The sequence below is a fragment of the Mus pahari genome, chromosome 9 (assembly GCF_900095145.1).
Source record: "Mus pahari chromosome 9, PAHARI_EIJ_v1.1, whole genome shotgun sequence".
NCBI lineage: Eukaryota > Metazoa > Chordata > Mammalia > Rodentia > Muridae > Mus > Mus pahari.
In genome coordinates, this window is record NC_034598.1 from 68187594 (window position 1) to 68207076 (window position 19483).

The 19483-nt window shown below is 38.5% G+C and overlaps 1 protein-coding gene across 1 annotated transcript in view; it reads left to right on the forward strand.

Moving 5' to 3' along the window:
• Otogl (otogelin like) overlaps window positions 1-19483 on the forward strand; it is a 140098-nt gene that overhangs the window by 44434 nt on the left and 76181 nt on the right. Inside the window, exons 18-24 of the mRNA XM_021204277.1 lie at window positions 304-513; window positions 3796-3961; window positions 4925-4999; window positions 6837-6889; window positions 8685-8847; window positions 11485-11592; window positions 12500-12638. Of these exons, the coding sequence (XP_021059936.1) occupies window positions 304-513; window positions 3796-3961; window positions 4925-4999; window positions 6837-6889; window positions 8685-8847; window positions 11485-11592; window positions 12500-12638 (914 nt within the window). The remainder of the gene's footprint in view (window positions 1-303; window positions 514-3795; window positions 3962-4924; window positions 5000-6836; window positions 6890-8684; window positions 8848-11484; window positions 11593-12499; window positions 12639-19483) is intronic.

Genomic DNA, 19483 nt, shown 5'->3' on the forward strand with positions numbered 1-19483 from the left:
CTTCTTCTTCTTCTTCTTCTTCTTCTTCTTCTTCTTCTTCTTCTTCTTCTTCTTCTTCTTCTTCTTTTTCTTCTCCTTCTCTTCCTCCTCCTCCTAGTCCTCCTCCTCCTCCTCCTTTTTTTTTTTTTGGTTCAAAGACAATTGAATGTGAACTCAATGCTGTTTCCTGTGTAAGTTGCTGAACTTCCTGGGACTCACTTAAAGGATACCTTTCTGGAAAAGGAAGATACTTGAGTAGTTATGGTACTCCATTCTTAGGGTAATCTCTGGTTGGTAAAGACTCACGGTTTCTTCGTCTGTTAGTTGGGTATGCAGCACACTGTGATGTCATCCACCAGGAGCTCTTCGCTCCTTGCCACGTCTATGTCAGTCCTGGACTGTACTACCAGTTGTGTCGCCATGATGCCTGCAAATGTGGGAGCCCCTGCCTATGCAATGCTCTTGCCCACTATGCCTACCTGTGTGGTCAGCGCGGCGTGCCCATTGATTTCAGAGCTCACATCTCCTTCTGTGGTGAGTATGACATCCCAGACAGATGACCAGGTAACTCTTTAGACAGCCTCGTGTTCATAATGGACACTTTTAATTTTTAAAAGGGATGTCAAGATTGTATACAAATTATTTGAAATGGTCTCATGGTGTATACATACTGAAAACAACTGAATCCCAAGAGATATGTTAGAAGAAAGAACTTATAACACAGGACTGAGTACAATGTGTGTGAGAGACTCTTCATTTAAACTCATGGAACTAGAGGAGGGAGGGTGGGAGGGATGGAAGAAGGAGAAAGGGAAAGAAGGAGCGAGGTAGAGAGACACAGGCAGAGAGAAAACAATAATAATTATGGGTTATTTGCTACTAAGTTGGAGTATGATTATGTATCTTGAAAGAAGCATTAAGGGTAATTTGAAAAGATATTGAAAATATTCTTACTCTGGAAATGTCATATCTAAATATTGAAGAATATGAAAAAGGAGGGTGCTTTGTGACACAGCTACTCTGTAGTCAAATAGATCCAGTGTTCCTTAGGCACTGGCTGGTTCATGTTCTTGGACTCTAATACTCCTAATTACGGTGTCTGCTGTCTCATTTAAGATAGATTCCGTAGGGGCCCATGTTTATTTTTCCAGCTAAGAACCTTGGGCTTCCTGGTTTTGTTTTTGTTTTTGTTTTTTATTTTTTATTTTTTTGTAAGATTGCTGAAAACCTGTTACATTCATTATTTACAGGCAGCCTTTGGTTGCTATAAGAGCAGGGCTCAGAGCCTGCAAAGCTGGAAACACTAGCCTTTTAGTCCCTTATGCAGAATACCTTCTGACCCCTGCTTTAGTCCTCCCTTCAGTGGAGGCTTCTCATCTTTGAGAGATCAGCTGAAAGGTCTTCCAGCTCCTCCATGCTTCCGTTGCAAGCTAGTCTTTAATGACAGAGCCATCTCTCCAACCTGAGTCTTCTATTTTCTCACTGTTTCTTTTGAGAGAGTTCAATGGCTAAGTTATCTCTCCAGCCCGGCTTTTCCGGTGTCTTGTTTTGTGAAGGATTTTCCAATCTCACATGAGTGAAATACAAGATCTAAGACAACGAGGATTTACACTCCTCTCCTCTGCTTCAAATTCTGTGTTTTATCTCCCTCCTTATTTATGGCATCTGGAAATGCGCTCCACTCTTGTTCCCACTAAGGTACATTACACACCTAACATCATTTTAATTATGTTTGAATCGGAATGGGCAAAGTATTTGTTTGGTGGAGTTTTAAACTTTTGTTTCAGTAAAGGGAAACATTTAAAAAAGTAATATCGTTATTAATTATTTGAAATTTTCATTTAATTTTCTAGATTTAATATATGGCTTTGGAAAATTTTAAACAAGAACTCTCTATGCCGTTTCACCATCATTCCCTTCCAGCTCCTCCTATGTCTTCCTACCCCCTCTCGAAGTTATGACCTCTTCTTTAGTTGCTATCATTGCATGTATGGGTGTGAATACAACCATCTGAGTCCCTTTAATATTGCTCATATGCATATGTGTCTAGGGATGAGCACTTGGAAGTAGATAACCTATGGGGGGGTTGTCTCTGGAGAAGACTGACTCTCAGAGTTATTCATTGCCTATAGATCTTCATCTAGGGGTCAGAACTCATGAGATTTCCCCCATGGATGCTAGCACATCAGCTGATATTGTCATTGTGCCAATGTATTTTTAGAATAGTTTAACTAGCCTGTCATTTTTAGTTCCATTTGACCTAAAGAGAAATTGTTTTAAGAACAATGTATAAACATGTCATCCATGTCATCATATATATATATATATATATATATATATATATATATATATATATATATATAAAACATATACACACACACACACACACATATATATATATATATATAAAATCGAATTGTGCCACATTTGTAGAAGAATAAATGCTTACTTAGGTCTCAAGAGGATGATGACAATGATGGTGATTGTACTGGTTAGCTTTCATCAACCTGGTACAACTAGGATCATCTGGGGAAAAAAGAATCTCAACTAACTGAGAAATTGCCTTCTTCAAAGGACCTGTGAGTGTAACTGGGACATTTTCTTGATTGCTAACTGATGGAGGTTGTAACCCACCACGGGCTGTGCCACCCTTGAATGGGTGTTCTTGGGATGCTTAAGAAAGGGTAGCAGAGAGTGAAACAGATGCAGAGGGCCACAACCAGACACTGGATGGAGCTCAGGGACTCTGATGGAAGAGATGGGGGAAGGATAATGGGCCCCAGAGGGAATAGGAACTCCACAGGAAGACCTGGACCCTTGGTGGCTCTCAGAGTCTGAACCACTAACCAAAGAGCATACATGGGCTGGACCTAGGCCCCTTGTACATGTGTAGCAGATGTGCAGCTTGGTCTTCATGTGGGTCCCTCAACAACTGGAGCAAGGGCTGTCTCTAAAGTTGTTGCCTGTCTGTGGATACAGCTCCTCTAACTGAACTGTGTTGTGTAGCCTCAGTGCGAGAGGACGAACTTAGACCTGCAGATGCTTGATGTGCCAGGGGATACCCTAGGAGGGTCTCCACCCCCTCAGAGGAGAAGTGGATGGGGGGATAAGGAGAGGAGAAGGGGGCAGTAATTGAGATGTAAAGAGAATGAATAAGTAGATTAATGGGGATAGGAGGGTAGCTGTATATGTGCCTGGAGAGAAGCCAGTAAGTGCCCTTACGCTATGGCTCTTGACTCTGGTCCTGTTTGAGTTTCTGTGTTGACATTCCTTTGTGATGGACTGTGGTCAGCATGTGCAACCCTTCCTCCCTCAAACTGGTTTTAGTCAGTGTTTTGTCAAAGTGATAATGAGCATGCTATGATAAAAATAATGCATTATGAAGATTTAGATGTAATGCAGGTATTTATTCAAATATTTAAAAGTATCTTTGATAAGAACAAATAAATATGGGACAAGAATTATTAAAGATGCCATAGAATGTCTGAGGACTAGGAATTTCACCTACACGTATACTGTTACTAAGGTCAGGGCTCTCTCTCTCTCCTCTCTCTCTTTCTTCTCTCTCCCTACCTATCTACATACATACATACATACGTACATACATACATACATATGTACATACATACATACATATATACATACTATCTTATATTTATTCATTAATTTATTTCATTTTGTTATATAGTCTGTGACATGTTCACTGGTGTAAGATAGTGTATGTCTAACGATTTATATTTTCTTTGGGGGTGTGAGTGAACATAACCTATTGCTTTGCCCGTGGGACTCTCTTAAGCGACACTTGTTTGCCCACAGCGGTGGTGTGTCAGAAAGGCATGCTGTATCACCACTGTTCCTCCCTCTGCCTCCGCTCGTGCACCTCTCTCTCCTCCCCTGAGCAGTGCAAAGACGACTGCGCTGAAGGATGCAACTGTCCCGAAGGCAAATTCTACGAAGAGACGCTTAACTTTTGTGTGCCCATGTAAGTCACAGAGGGGGCTTGACAATAGCCAGATGGTATCTGCTTTTCTTCTCATAGGCCAAATGAACTTTTGTTTTTGTTTCTTTTAAATTGCTAGAATTTTTATTGTTTTGTTTTTGTCTTGGTTTTTGTTTTGTTTTGTTTTGTTTTTTGTTTTTGTTTTTTTGGTTTGTGTCTTAGTTAGGGACCAAGACGCCATGACCAAGGACAACATTTAATTGGGGCTGGCTTACAGGTAGAGAGGTTCAGTCCATTATCTGATAGGAACATGGCAGCATCCAGGCAGGCATGGTACAACTGGAACTGAGAGTTCTATATCTTCATCTGAAGGCTGTTAGCAGAATACTGGCTTCCAGGAAGCTAGAATAATGGTCTTAAACCCCACACCCACAGTGACAGGCCATACCTACTCCAACAGCATCTAATAGTGCCACTCCTTAGGCCAAGCATATACAAACCACCATGCTTTGCTTTAATGTACTTCTTTGCTTAATGTGGTAAGCTAGTCACAGAAAGCAGGAAAGACTCTTCTAGTTAACCCTGAACTTTATTGCTACTTGATTTCTCCACACTGTAATCACAAACAAGGTTTGCATTTCCCTGTCATATGAGTGGTAAAACTGTATTCTCTATTCTCACGGAGAAAGTTCTTAGCCCTTACAGGGAGTGAAGACTTTTGTTTTGCACATAGGGTTAAAATATTCAGTAGATGTGTTTCTCTGAAGGTCATTCGGTGACTTTTCTTGGGACTAAATAAACAGTCCAGAACTATTTTGGCACTCCATATCTGTAACTACTATGTCTAGTTAGTTGTCTGTTGTTTGCACAACATAGCTTTGTGCAGTCTCATAGAGTGGTGGAAGTCTGCAGGGGCCAATTGCAGAGCACGGAGTCAACTGTCATTTTGTTTGTGTTGGAAAAAATATATATCTTATTTTATTTACTTCACCTTTTCCCTTACAGATATCACTGCCGGTGTCATTATAGGGGGAGCATTTACCAGCCAGGGGAGCTCATTCCAACACCCTCAGGCTTATGGTAGGTGTGTTAAAGAATATATATATATATATATATATATATATATATATATATATATATAATCACATTAGAATTAATTCCATCTTCTCCCTACCACCCTGTGATTAAAACACAAAGAAACCATTGCATCCTTTCCTGTGTAGAATATATGACTATCTACAGTTTCCCAAGCCAGAATTCTGAGATTCTGACTTCTTTTTCATGCTCAACACACCCATCTCGAAAATTCGTAGCAACCCTTGATTTAATTTGGTTTTATTTTCTTCATGTATGTCAAATCCATTTTCCCTTTCCTATCCTGCTGCCTTAACAGTGACACTCACTTCCTCTTCCCTGACCCTTTCTAAAAATTGTCTTTCTTTTACATTGCTATATCAAAATACCAGAGGCTGGCCATCTTATAGAGGTTTACTTAGCTCATAGTTATGGAGGCTCAAGACTGTTGGGTTCACAGGGAACAAAGAGTCAAGGAAGCTAAATCTTTTCATAATAACCCACCCTTGTAAACTCTTCAGTTCTGAGAGATTAATAATGATTCACTTCAGGTTATAAATATATTCATCTCTTTTTCAGAAGTGGTTTCCCTGGTACCAAATCACTTTGTACTTAAGCTGCAATTCTTAAAGTCCCACCTTCTGACAGTATCACAGTGGGGACCAATCCTTAACACCTGTCTGGGACTGAATAAACCATAGCAAAACCATTGCTTATTAGTCTCCTTGTCTGTAGTCCTTGCAAGTGTTGGAAGAGCCTATTTTGAATTCAATATCCTTAACATTATTTATTTAAACATAATAAAATAAAATTCATCCTTCATTAGTGCCCAAACCAAAAATATTTAGCATAATGACCTTATTTGCACCCCTGCCCCCAACCTGGAAGAAGTATAATATGTAGACCTGGCTGTCTCACTTTCTTTATAACATTGGCAGTATGGGCTAACACAACTCTGAGCGACATTTTGTTGCTTAAAGATGCATGTGTGTGTAGTTTTCATGTGATGTACCTCTTGATATGTTGGCTTATTCATATTTCAAACATAGAACACATGGTCTGCTCTAAAGGTGAAGGAAATCTGTGCCAGGATATTTCCAAGGGTCGTGTGTGTGTGTGTGTGTGTGTGTGTGTGTGTGTGTTCTCATTGTGTTATACAAAGAGTTTCCAGGTTCATGTGTCTCTTCATGGCTCCTCTTTGAGTTACAGCCAATTACATGGCACTCAGTTTGTCTTCAGTGATGCTGCCAGGATGGTGGTCTTGACCTTCAAACTGACCATTTCACAGAAGTCAGATAGTTCAGCTCAAGAAAAAAAAAATCCTAGAGTCAGAGCAAGGGCTGGCTTTACCTCTGTTTGCCCACTTCATCTCTGGCACCTGATTAAGCCGAGCAATCTTTTATGTCTTGTAGTTTATATATTTCCATAAAACACTGGAAGATTCCTCTCTGATCCAAGCCATAACCGCCATCCATTCTTTAGAATAGCTCAGGATTTATTACCTCTGACCATCCAAATGTCAGTTATGAACAGGTTTTTAGTAGTTTTTTTTAAATTTTTATTTTATTTTTTTAATCTTAGATGTATTTCTGTGTTGAGTGTGTCATGTTGTATGAATTAATTGTATATTTTCCTGTTACTAGAATATAAGCATTTGGGTCAGGCTAGTAACAATACTGTGGAGCTTTTAATCCTCCTGTCTCTAACAAGGCCCCCTACATGGAGGTGTTTGATAAAATGTGTCAAAATTAGATAGCTGTCTTGGATCTGGACTAAAGGGGATAATTTATTTGTATAAAACCCAAGATTTAGGTCTATAAATTAACTATTTCTTTACTTCTAGCCAGTGTTCAAATGGGACTGTGAAATGTGATGAGCCAGCAACGCCCTCTACTGGTGAGTCTCAGATAAAGCTTTTCCCCGAGCAGCATGTATCTCAAACACTGTCTCATACTCTTCTGACAGAAGGTTCTTATAAGCCTCCTTACCTAAGCATGGGCACATAGTAGCATCATGCAATCAGAACCGTGTTCCAATGACTCCCGACCTTTTTCACATCACTAATTATAATATTTGTGGGACCATGGAAAGTAAGTACATAAGGCGGCTTAGAGACATTGATGGTCAGTCAAGCATGTAGCTTTTATACTGTCTATTCCAGCACCACCTCAGGGACCTGAAAGGCTTTAGGGTTATAGCCTGGATACTGGTTGTAACATAGTCGTGGATCAGAAAGCAGAAAATTCTATCCTAGGCCAACAGCTTCTAATATCCCCACAATGAACTGGCGACCTTGTTAAGACTTAGGTTCTGATTTTGAATGAGAAGCCAACCCAGAGATTCTGAATACCTACCAATGGCCAAGGTAATGTTAGTGTTTCTAGGTTCTGGGATGTGTCTGGGCGCAAGCTTCGAGGGTTACATGCAACAGATGGAGAACAGTATAGAAGAAGAGTGTGGTGGCACTCTCCTGTAATCCCGCACAGAGGAAGCAGAGGCAAAGCAATCCGGGTTTCAAGAACAGATTCAGCTATGCAGAGTTAGAAGCAAACCTGGCTTATGTAAGACTCTGTTATAGAAATGGAAAATAAAAACGAAGGGTTTATAAAATATATCCGTTGCTGTTTCTCTTAGACTGTAACTTTCCACTGGAATATGTAGCCTGAAGGTCTATGAATTAGAGGACCATATAAATCTGTATTTTTTTGTCAGATGAATAACTTATGGACACATGTCTGCCATTCTGTTAGATAGGGATATTATGGTTCTGTTACCTATTGAAATGTACATCATTATAAATCAGCTTTGAGCTGAGGGTAGTGGCATGTATCTATACTCATTAAAGAGGCTAAACCAGAGGGAGGAATTACAGGCCAACCTGGGCTTGATGGTGAGCCTCCGTCCCTTAAAACACAAGACAAAACAATAAAATGCTTTTCGAATTATGCATTTACTTTATCAGGATTTAGGTCAGTCTGGGGCTTCTCGACAGGTCATGTGACTGGGCCTCAAAGCGAACACAATAGCTACTGGAAATCCTCACTATGCCCCTTTTAGTTCAGGGTAGCTCACAGAGCTGGTATTACTAGGTAGCCTGCTTTCTCAACAAAGTCCTCACGAATCTATTCCTGTGGTCCCAGCCAAGTGTCTTATTTGATCCCTGACAGCCCCAAAGCCTTCTGGGAAACAGGTACCCCCCTCCCGCCCCCGCCCCCCAGTCATGCCTCCTAACAGGGGCCTCTGTACTACTCTGTACAGAGCTGTAGAGATTGATGAAAATAACGACTTAGAGACAAGGCAAGATGAAGAAGTAACATGTATTTATTATGGCTTTGTAAATGTTTAAATGTGTATTGCAGCTTTCAGTAATTAAAATTGGGTGTGTTTGAATTAATCAATGTACCATGCTTTTTTTCTTGTTGACTTTATGAAATTATATGCTCGTTCTTTAGTGAATTGTGGGGGAAGGTGGCTAAGGTTTTCAGGTTTGAAACACCTTTTGGGAATTTTGGGATGGAACCGACTCTGGCTAGGTAGTGCTGATAAGCTCATAGACTCGGGGATCACAGAATGAGAGCGTTCTTCTACTGTAGCGATGATCTGGTCAGTGGGTTTTGTGCAGATGATTTGTGCGTAAGACTTTGGACCAAATACAAAGTTAAAGCCGTGTCATCCGTGCTTGTATCTGAAGTCCACGCCTGCCCAGAAGGGAAGGAATATTTTGACTGCAGGTTTCCTGACCCTGCATTACCAGCTGGTGGTATAAACTGCGAGACGACGTGCGCAAACCTGGCCATGAACTTCACCTGTGCCCCATCCTCGCCTTGCATCAGCGGCTGCGTTTGTGCTGCAGGGTGAGTTCCCCTCTCTTGACAGTACAATCATTCATGATTCAAAGGAAAATTTAAGACTCTTAAAAATATCCTCGGGGTCACCTAGGTAAGGTTAACTGGTTAGTAGAATTTACCTGTCAGTCTAACGACCTGAATTGGATTTCTCGAACCTACACAAAGGTGGGAGGAGATCGTTGATAATATCGAGTTGTCCTCTGACCTCCATATTTGTATCATAATACACATAGGCCCGGGTGTGCACATTACACATACACACACACACACACACACACACACACACACTTAGAAGTAATTAAAAAATACTCTTCACAGAGAATAGCCAAAATCTTTGCTGTGTACAGTTGTTAGTTAACTTTGAGTTGGTAGATTGTTGAAACTATTTTGCTAGGCTAATTTAACATTGTGCAGTATAACTAGAGTCATACATCCCATTGCAGAAAAAACACATTTTAAGGTAAGGTTGGGATTTCTCCAAAATTATATATATACTTTTATTTGTTTATTTTAATAAATATATAACCTTATACATATGTGTGTTTACCATATATATGTATATATTCTGCTGATGCAATAGTTGTCATTGACATTAGTTTGTAACAGTGCAGCCAACTATTTTAATTATAAATGTTGCAGGTTACTGTATTGAGGCTAAATGTTGGGTACTTTTAGTGGGAATTCGGATTTCACTCACACCAGGGCTCAAATTCCAGCTCTGCCACTGTTAGTTGAATGACTTTTTCCCCACATATTCTTCTCAATCCCCAACTAGGTAGGCATTGTAAGTTATGTAAGCTGTTTTAAGATTAATGTGTATGTGTATGCTATAGAGTGTATTCAATATATAGGAATCATAGTTTAGTTATAGGCTATGTCCTCTCTCTCTCTCTCTCTCTCTCTCTCTCTCTCTCTCTCTCTCTCTCTCTCTCTCTCAGTGGTAGAAATAGCATGGACCTGAACAGACCAAGAATCTGGAGACTTTTAGCTTCTGTTTAAGCACACACGTATTCAGTTCTCCCTGCTTTTGGTTGTCTAATGATGAATAGAGAGAGGGGGGGGTGGTATCTCAGGTAAACAGGTCACTCATTCTTCCTCGATGAACACATCCCACAAAGGCATTCCCAGGATCAACACTTAAAAAGCCAGAGCATAGGAGGGAGGTCTTGTGGTTTATCTCCCTGGAGGAACACCTTTGTCTAAATGACTGCAAAGAGCCAAGTACCTTGGAATGGTATCAATCTTCTCAGAAGAGAAGAACATAAAAGGGAGAGAAAGAAGGTCCCAGTAGACAAGAGCACACACAAGGAAAAACAAAAAGGTTGGTGGAAATCAGGCCATGGGATGAATGAGCAAGAAGAACAATTCGTCAAAAAGACAAGGGAAAGAAAATATTTGTTGTGGTAAAATAATTAAAACCTGCAATGTTGCTTTTTTTTTTTTTTTGATTGTGACTATACATGGCCAATTAAACCCGTATCTAAATTTTATTGCAGATAGAGTGCTTGCTGCTGTTTACTATCTGTAACCCTTGACTCTTAGTTCAAACCTGGCATTTATTTCCTGATGGAATCTTAGTAAGAGAAGTGCCATGCCGGCTTCCTTAATTGCATTGAAATTGATAGAGCTAAAGTCCACTGAGGTGCTTCTGAGTGCTTGTGGGGAAAACTGGCAAACAAACCTCTAAGTCAAATGTCCATGATGCTCATCTCTTTGCTTTGACCTTCTCTGGCTCATGTTGAGACGATACCTCAGTGTATCATCTATTTTCCCAGGGATTCTTACAGGGCCAGTGTCTATAAAAGGTCTGCATGGATCTAGTTTAGAAGCCACTACACTGAAATAATGCAAAGTAGAGGAAAAGTCAATATAAAGGCCTTCAAATATTGGTTCTCCTTATTAAATAACCTTGGGGACGAGTTTCAATTTCTTTCAAAATGAGTGTAGTGGTATTTGTTTCATGGATGGCTGAGTACATCACAGCACAACAGTTACAACGTAGGTGCCCAGTTATTGTTTACTGCATGGTCCTTCCCAGCTAACAAAGCAGATACAAATGACTGTATCTTCCTTCTTCTAGCTTTTGATTAGGTGTAAGAAGCCCATCAGTTATCAACTAACATTCAAAACAACACATTAGTAAAAAGGAATGGGAAATACTTGGTATATTTTCACTTAAATACACCTAAAACAAATCATCATCATTTTTTTTTTTTTTTACCTTAGCACTGAGAAACAAGCTTGTTTGCCTTCTGAATTCTTTAGCAGAAAATGTAATTCATTTCATTAGTTACTATTTCCCCAGGGACTGTCAAGGAACACAGACTCTTTTAGTAGCAAACAATCATGGCCAGGACACCTGCTTTCTGTTCAGATGTGCTCTTTCTAGAACAACTCACCATATCAGAAATGTATTCTTCTGTTTTATATTTATGGTGCCATATAACAAAAGATTAAGTCATATCTGGTCCCGTGCTTGGCATCTAGTTAATCCTGGGATAAACAAGGACCATGTGGGGGATAAGAGAAAACCAGACTCATCCTTCAATGGAAAAGACAGTGTTGAGTATGATAAAAATTATAAACTGCAAGTCCGTCTGACACTTGGAAGTTTTCTAATCACGTTTCTTTTTCATTTGGAAGAATGGCAGAACACAAAGGAAAATGCTATGTTCCTGAAAGCTGTCCCTGCATCTGGAAAGACTGGGAGTACAGCTCAGGGGAAGTCATCTCCACACCGTGTTACACCTGGTAACAACAGACATTTATTCCACAGACATTTTTTTCTCGGCCATTGTATTAACCTCAATTGTTTTACTGCCATGACTTGATGTGTCTGATTAGCAAAAGTGAGTCAGAATTAAGCTTGCCTGTTGGCGCTGCAGGCCCTTGGGGGTTGAATGGCTACTTTCTACAAGGGGACAATGGCATTTCAAATGCATCTTTGTTAGCCTGGGAGAGAGGTATGAAATGCGACAACTTGGCAACCTGGTAGGAGAAATATCGCAAGTGGGTAAGAAAATGCTAAGTGTTGTAAAGAGAGAGGCTTATTCAATAGACACTTGACTATTTGGAAGTCAGTGAGCATAGTGCCACAAAAAATAGTTATTTCTTGCTGAAGTTTCCTTAAAAACATGCACAAGTATTCTAAAATTTTGATGAAAGTATCTACATAGCTTAAACTGTCTAAAAGGGGGTGGATTGGGCTCTCTGGGAGGTGGTAGGCCAATGTTCACTTTCCATCCTGTTATCTATTTTCTGTGCGTCCCAGATTTAATTTTGGTGTCTGGTACTATAAATGTGAATGCATGACATATTACATAAGTAATATGTAATAGCCATTCTGAGAATGAACTGGCAATATCTATAAGGATTATTGACTCCAAATGCTTCTGGGCACACATTTAGGCTACTAGAAAATGCTACTGTTACAGTGATAACTGTCAGTTAGGATCACTGGATACTCTTTCAGAGGACCCTGGTTTGATTTCCAGTTTCAGGGGATCCAACCATCCCTTCTGGCTGTCATGGGTGCTATTCACACACACAGTATACAGAAATACATACAGCCCAAACACCCATATACATACAATAAAAACAAAATTACTAATTAGAATCTTATTGCTCCATAAGATAACTCTTATTATTTTTTAATTAGTGTTTGTCGGCGGGGGATGTTCAATTGCACGTATTATCCATGTCCTGCAGTGTGCACAGTATATGGGGACCGGCATTATCATTCCTTTGATGGATTGGAATATGACTATATCAGCGATTGCCAAGTGTTTTTGATAAAGGTTGGTCATAATTACCTGCTTTTTGTTTGACCTTTCATAAAGACAATGTGAAGAACAACATGTTAATGGCATATCATATTAGTATATGCTATTCATAAAACTTATGAATACCATAGTCATTTTGAACTTATTTCTTTGGCTTTCAACTCATCTTAAGTTCTCTTATTGGTAAGGGATAGACTAACTCTTTAGCCCCATACCTTTTGCCTTGTCTGTAAACTAAAAGTAATGATTATACCTAGCTCCAGTGGTAGAAAGGGTTTGATTACACAATAATTTCTCATTAAATAGAAATTACTTAAATTATTGTTACTTTGGTGTGAAGTATACCTATAGCACATTAAGCCCTATATTTTATTTTAATGAATTTAAAATCAAGAGAGATTCTTTTTGCTTCTAGATACTATTCTGATGCTTTGATGGTATCCTTTAGTGAATTCCTGGATTTGTGTACATTAGAAAATCTTGAAATTTTTCATGTGTAAAATGTATGGATAATCTCTATATATAGTTTGTACACCATTGATTCCAGAATTAAATTTCTAAATGAAAAAAATTGTAGTTCTTCCAATGAAGTCACACAAGAACAATAAAATGAGAACTACCTCCAATAATTAAACATGTAATTCATCTATTTTTCTGTAAATAGTTTTATGTCATATTATACTTTGTGTAATTCTGTATAAGTAGGGTATAAGGTCCATTTTGAACAATTCTCCAAAATTAGAAATCAATGAACTTTAATGAAGCTTTTCTTTATATATTAAATAAATGAAGTGCTCTGTGAGTACTTGTTTCACAAGTACCATAGATTCAGTGAATTACCATTTGTAAAGGGGCTGTCATTTATGAATGATTTTAAGTTTCTTATAGAAAAATAGTAATGGATTTGGTGTCATATAATTATGGCATTTGTCAAGTATATTTTTATATTTTTAAATTAATTTTTTATATTTTAGATTTCATACATGTATGCTGCATTTACATAATTTCCACCTTGCCCTCTCCCCTGAAACTCCTCTCCTGTCCCCCTAACTCTTTCTTAAATTTATGAGCTTTTCTTTAATTATTGTTTTATACCTGTGTACAGACATATACACACATGCACACACATACACACATATGTATACATATAGAGCTTGCTGAGTTTGTTTAATGTTTACTTAGGTGTTTATGTACTTAGGGCTAGATAATGGATCAAGGCTCTCCTCCCTATATAAGACTGATTCTCCCTTTCACAAGAGCCATTGATTATCTGTAGATCTTTATCTGGGAGTAGGACTTAATGAGATTTACACTATCCACAGTGTGTACTTCAACTAGTTTTGCTGTTAGGCTTGCTTAACTGACAGCATCTTTGAGAGTTCATGTGTGTAGCAATTCTGTCATGTATAGAAGGCACTATCGCATAGCAGACACCTTGGTCCTCTGACTCTAACAATCTTTCCACTTCTTCTGCAAGGACAACTGACTTTTAAGTATGGTCATCGTGTTGTAGACCTATTGGTCGGGGTTGGACAACTCATGGTCAGTTTTTCTTTGCAGTTGATCATTTATGGCTATCTGTCTGCTGCAAAAAGAACTTCTTTAATGAGGGATGGGGGCTACACTTATCTGTAGGTAAAAAGATATGTATTTAGAATGGACCTAGGCATTTAATCGTTTTAGGAAAGTGGCAGTAATGTGATCTCCTCTAGATTTCATTGCTTCAGTAGACACTGTTAATTGGCAAACTTTACAGTACTACTCATGAATTCCCACCTATTTAATCAGCTTTAAGTCCAGTTTACACAATATATACCCCCGAGCTGTTGGTTACCTTCAAGATATATGTGCCACTATTCCATCTTAGGGATAGGGTTTACATTTGGGCATGACTATTGGTTGCTTATTTTCCCTTAGCAATTTACATACCCTCTTTAGATACTACATGTGCTGGCTAATTTTATGTCAACCTGACACAAGCTAGAGTCATCAACAAGGAGGGAGCCCTGAATGATAAAATACCTCCATAAGAACTAGCTGTAGGCATGCCTGTTAGGGCATTTTTTTAAAATTAGTGATTTATTGGGTAGAGCCCAGCCAATTGTTCGTGATGCCATCCTTGGGTTGGTGGTCCTGGGTTCTATAAACAAAAAATCAGGCTGAGCAAGCCAAGATTAGCCAGTCATTAAGCAGCACTCTGTAGTCTTTCCATTGGCTCCTGCCTCAAGGTTCTCGCCCTGTTTGAGTTCTTGTCCTCAAATCCATCAGTGATGAACAATGTTGTGGATGCATAAGCCAAGCAAATTCTTTCCTCCTTAGATTACTTTTGCTTACTGCAGCAATAAAAATCCTAAGTCATTATGAGAGCTAGTCCTCAGGGAGAAAAATCCCAGGTTAGTTCCAGCTCAGTGCTTCAAGTTCTCTGTCTGAAGTGTGTGGTGTCTTTCATAGTGGGGTCTCAACTTCAAGTTCTGGGAAGTAACCAAGGGTTTCAGTTTTTCTTACAGATGAATAGAACAAATGTGTGCCAAATCTTATTATTCACTCGTCAGTTAAGGGGCATTTAGATTGTTTTATTCCATAGTTACTGTGAATAGAGTAACAGTGAACATGGCTGGGCAAGTATCCTTGGAGTAGGGCATCAGGTCCTTCAGACACACGCTACAGTGATATATCCGCACCACACAGTAGATCTATTGTTAATATTTTTTTTCACCTCACCCCTGTTGTTAACATTTTGAGCATCCTCTAGAATGAATTCCATTGCTGTACCAGTTGGCAGTCCTACCAACAGTATTTCCTCTTTCCCCAGATTCTCGCCAGCATTTCTTGTTTTCTTGATCTTAACCATTCTTGTTGGGATAAGATGAAATCTCAAAATAACTTTAGTTTTCATTTCCCTGATTAATAAGGACATTGAACACTCCTTTATGAAATATTTCTTAGTTATTTTTATATCTTCTTGTGGGATTTTTTTGATATCTGTGCCCATTTGAACTGGGTCACTTGTTTTTTAAAATTCTTTTATTTTGGTATTCTTTGTATATTCTGGATATTAATCCTCCATCAGATGTATAGCTTGCAAAGAGTCTCTCACTCCGTTCATTGCCTCTTCACTTTACATATTGTGGTTCTGTGAAGCTTCATTTGCCATTTTTTTGCCTTAATTCAAGTGATGTTCTATTTGGAAAGTTATCATCTACACTTTCATCTTATAAGGTGCTATGTATATTTTTTTTTCCTAGTAGTTCCAGGGCTTCAGATTCTACTCGGAGGTCTTTGATCCACTTGGAATTTATTTTTGTGCAGGATGATAAGTATGGGTCTAATTTCATTCTTCTACAGGTGAACGTCCAGGTTGTCTGGCACTGTTTTGGTTTTTTGTCTTTCCAATTTTTGTTAAGAATGTTGTGGAAATCATTATTGGGATTACATTGGATCTAGAGTTGCTTTTGATAGAATGCTTATTTCACAATAGTAATTTTATCAGCTTATTTCACAATAGTAATTTTATCAGCATGGGAGGTGTTTCCTTCATCTAGTATCTTCTTCATTTTTTTTTTTTAAATTAGAGTTTTAATATCACTGTAGAAGCCTTTCACTCCCTTGGGTATGTTTATTTCTAGACATTTTAGTTTTTTTAGGATGTTGTGAATAGGATCTTTTTCTCAACATATTTGTTATTGAACATACAGAAAGCCTACTAATGTTTGTTAGCTGATTTTGTCTCCTCCCACTTTGATGGAATTATTGCTCGTTTTTACATGTTTTCTGCTGGAATTTTGGCAACTCTGCTCTGTAACCTTACATATCACCTGAACATGGGGGAATATTTCAGTTATTTTCTTATTCACATCCTTTACTTTTCTACGCTTGTTTTACTGCTCCAGATAGTATCTAAAAACAAGTGGGGACAGTGGACAAACCTGTTGGCTCCTGATTTTTTTTTTTGATGTGGGGAATTGCTTTACACTTTCTCCATTTGTGATAATTTCATCTATGAGTTTGTCAAAATAGACTTTATTATGTCTCTTTCAGTAACTCAATCAACATGTCTGACTATGGAAAGTCTATGTTTTATTCTTTGGTATGTATGTTGTTTGATGTTTGGAGCATATGAAAAGGCACAGAAATCAATGTACATTCTATTATTTATCTTTTCCGAGTTGTATTGATCTTACTGGTTCTTAGGTCCTATCGTTTTAAGAGTCAGCATATAGAAACAGGTTGCTAATTTTATTCTGATTGTTTTATATCTGTGCAATTAAATTGTATATCACTACACTTCAGTGCAAAGAACTATATATTTTTTGGCTTCTCTTAGAGTCTAACATAATTATGACTAAAAATCACTGGCTTGACTTTTTTTTAACAGAATGTCTACATGTTAGAGGAAGGGCAGTTAAATGAATGCTTTTCCTTGTAATAACTAGTATTTCTAGTTATTGCCTTTATGATGGTGACCACATAATACTTTTAGACTTCAGTGTGCACCATGCACATCATCTAAAGATGTTGTTAAAGTATGGACTCTGTTTCCATAAGTTGCAGTGGAGTCTTGGGTTCAACATTTTAAACAAGGCACCTGGTGGTAGTGATGCTGTAGGGCTGGAAACCACACTCCCACTAGGAAGGGTGGAAGCATTTGTACAAGAAAACATAATGGGATATCTGTATATGCATTATTTTTTGAAATGCTCCTCTTTTGAATACTTTAAGTCATAATGAACAAAAAAATGTCTTTGAAACATCATATCAAGCATGTTCTGTTCCATGGAATATGTTATTTCTCTTTAAAATATTTTTGTGATGCCATTTCAAGTAGTAAGAGAAAATTCTGCCAAGTGGTATTTTCATTTTAAATATAAAAATAATTTACAACTCTCTAACAAAAGCATTTATAGTCTAATCCATGTTTCACTTTCAAATAGTTTCTAATATGTGACAAGATGCTTGCCTCATGATTAATTCTTTTAAATTATATTTATTAATAATAAACTAACCCAATAAAGACACATTTACAATATATCTCTCTACCAAAACAGATTTATTTGAGAAGTTATAAAGTTTCAAGGCAATGATTATGTTTCTATTTCTCCTTTCTTTTGCCCCTCATATCATTTGGGGAGTTATGGCATTTGATGTACTTAGTAACTATCCATTAATGTCTTCTACCTAGCTAGAAAAACATCTTTATTACTCTTTGCATTAGAAAACATCATCAGCCACTATATTTTTGCATTTTAGAACAGATTTTAATATATTCTTAAAGATTTATTTTATTTTATGCATCTGAATGTTTTGCCTGCATACATGCATGCATGTGTACTGTGTACATGCCTGGTGTTCACAGAGGTCAGAGGAGGATGTCAGATGCTGTATGGATTGTTGTGAGCCACTATGTTGGTGCTGGGAGCCTTTCTTTCTTTCTTTCTTTCTTTCTTTCTTTCTTTCTTTCTTTCTTTCTTTCTTTCTTTCTTTCTATTATTTAACCTTCCTTTACAGTCCAGCCGCTACTCTCCACCCGGTCTACCTCCAACCTCTCCCCATCCCATATCTCCTCTCCTGTCCCCAAGAAAATGTCCCCACCCCCTTACCACCACACTACCAGACTTCCCCCATCCCTGGGATTTCAAGTCTCTTGAGGGTTAGGTGTTTCTTCTCTCACTGTAGCCAGACCCAGCAGTCCACTGCTGTATAAATGACAAGGTCTCATATCTGCTCTGGTGTATGCTGGCTGGTTGGTGGCTCGGTGTCTGAGAGATTCCAGGGGTCCAGGTCAGTTGAGACTGCCGGTCTTCCCATGGGGCCGCCCTCATCCTCAGCTTCTTCCAGCTTTTCCTTAATTCATCCACAGGGGTCGATGGCAAACGACATAGCCAATAGGACAAATCAGCAATCTAGCTTTTTAAAGAAAGTAACATTTTTATTAATTCATTGAGGACTGCAATTTACTTTAGGTCCTAGTGTCCTTCTTTCCTCCACTCCTCCCATGTCCATCCTCTTCATCCTTCAGTCCCTACCCAACTCTGACTTCTCTATCTACCTCCATAAAATCCAGTTTGTGTGACACAACTAGTCCTGGGAGCGGGGCCAGCCCTGGAGTGTGGTTTACATACCAGGGGTCACATCAATAAAGAAAGGTGACTTTTCCTCTATCAACAACTATCAATTGTCAGTCATTCCTCAGCCAGTACTAGGATTTTGTGCCTACCTTTCTTTCTCTGCTTTGATTTTGCTTGGTTGAAGGTTTCACAAGTTTTGTGCACATTATTCTGATCCCTGCAAGTTCTGTGAAACTGCTCTCTATGTCTGGAGAATGCTGTTTCTTTGTTGTTTCCCCACCACCCCTGGCTTTTACAATTGTTTTTGGTTGGTTCCTTAAGATCTCTGTACTTCAGAGAAGGGGTGTGATATATATCACACATTTAGGACTGAGCACCCCAGGCTTTTATTTTGTGCACATTGACCAGTTGAAGGTGTCTGGGTTAATTGCCATCCACTACAAGGAGAAATGTTTCTGATGAGGCCTGTCATGACATTTTCAAACAGATGACTCTGCAGAAAACACTTTCAAGGGGAGTGTTTGTTTTGGTCAGAAAAGTATATTTTAGTAATTGATGCTGAATGATTATGGGCAGTTTTCTTACTGGTACTACCAAGGGACAGAGCCACTCTGCTGAGCATTTGTAGCTAACATTCATCTTAGTCTGTCACCATATTCTCGTGTTAAAATGAATACACCCTGCTTTATTTCAAATTTTGATAGGATTGCCTTCCTGTGTATAAAAAGTGCATTATAAGAATCATTTTCTCAGCATACGAGAAGCAATACTATTAAATAATTAATTCAATGTCTG